The following is a 1,153-nucleotide window of genomic DNA, read 5'->3' on the forward strand; positions in this document are numbered from 1 at the left end:
TTCTCAAACTGGCACCCTGGTCTTACTTGCGTAATAGTTGAAGAATCTGTCCTCCCTCCCAAATATTTCAGAGGGCTTCATGATGATGGCATCAGGAAATTCGTCTCTCACTACTGTCTCTCCTACAGCCTATAGTAAAGGAGTATTACATACAATGACCAACTACATTTATATATTAACCTTCTTTATACTTTAATGTAGGCAACATTGGCTTTAATGTGTACACACCTCAGTAAAAACATCAATACACTAGATTGACTGACTGGGAGAGATATACAGTATGTGGAGAAAACAGCTCACTACCTTGTTCCTCAGGTACTTTGACGGGCTGCGTATGTCAGCGTTGAGGTGAGACATATGGATGAATTTTGTGATGCCAGCCTCTCTGGCTGCCTTAGCAATCTGCTGAGGGATGGTCACGAAGACATCCTCAAAGCTATAGTTCCTTTAAACAACACATGGGAAAATACTTGTGTGTAAATGCTCACCTACTAGTCACAGTAAAATTCACCAAATCCTCCCAACATCTGCCTATACCTAGGCAGGCCGCTTAAAATTTAAACTCTGCTATATTATGACTCTCAGATGAAGTAATCAAATGCTTTAAGATGTTATTCCAGGCTCTAATTATACCTCGTCTCAAACTCTCTGCCCACCAGGTTGATGACGACATTTGAGTGCTCCAAAGCCTGTTTGGTGGAGTCTTTATTCCTGGGATCCCACTCCTGCAACAATTTCATTTAAGGCTCTAAATGCATGTAGATGAATAATTCCTCTGTTTATAAGCTCTGAAACATTCCTGTAAGGTACACTTGAGTCTCGATCTTACCAGGAAAAGGATTTGTCCAAGATCGCCCATGGGCCTGAAGTACATAAGGTCATACTGATCACAGCGGTGAGGGATTATAACCTGCGACCCAATCCGACCTGCAAAGGAGGACCATTGTTGGGGGTAAACATCTAACTTTGTCGATAGCAATAATTCATTAAAATATTAACTTTCATCAAGGCTACATCAAGCTGACAGAGTACTAATGGATCCATATACTGTCCCAAACAGATCAATCACATCTGTATATAAAAAAGTTAAAATACAACATATAGATAAACTGAAGTAATAACCACATTCCACAAATCCAGGCTAATACAGGCT

General features: G+C 40.3%; 1 protein-coding gene across 1 annotated transcript; it reads right to left on the reverse strand.

Moving 5' to 3' along the window:
- Positions 1 to 3: 3 nt before the first annotated feature.
- Positions 4 to 964, reverse strand: LOC109954113 (NADH dehydrogenase [ubiquinone] 1 alpha subcomplex subunit 9, mitochondrial-like; the record flags this gene model as incomplete). Its single annotated transcript, XM_020589520.1, has 4 exons — positions 4 to 129; positions 304 to 445; positions 634 to 725; positions 830 to 964. Coding segments are annotated over 4 exons (495 nt in total), but the record flags the coding sequence as incomplete, so codon positions are not given.
- Between the last annotated feature and the right edge of the window lie 189 nt (positions 965 to 1,153).

This window comes from Monopterus albus, unplaced genomic scaffold, assembly GCF_001952655.1.
Source record: "Monopterus albus unplaced genomic scaffold, M_albus_1.0 scaffold3375.1, whole genome shotgun sequence".
In the NCBI taxonomy this organism is placed as follows: Eukaryota; Metazoa; Chordata; class Actinopteri; order Synbranchiformes; family Synbranchidae; genus Monopterus; species Monopterus albus.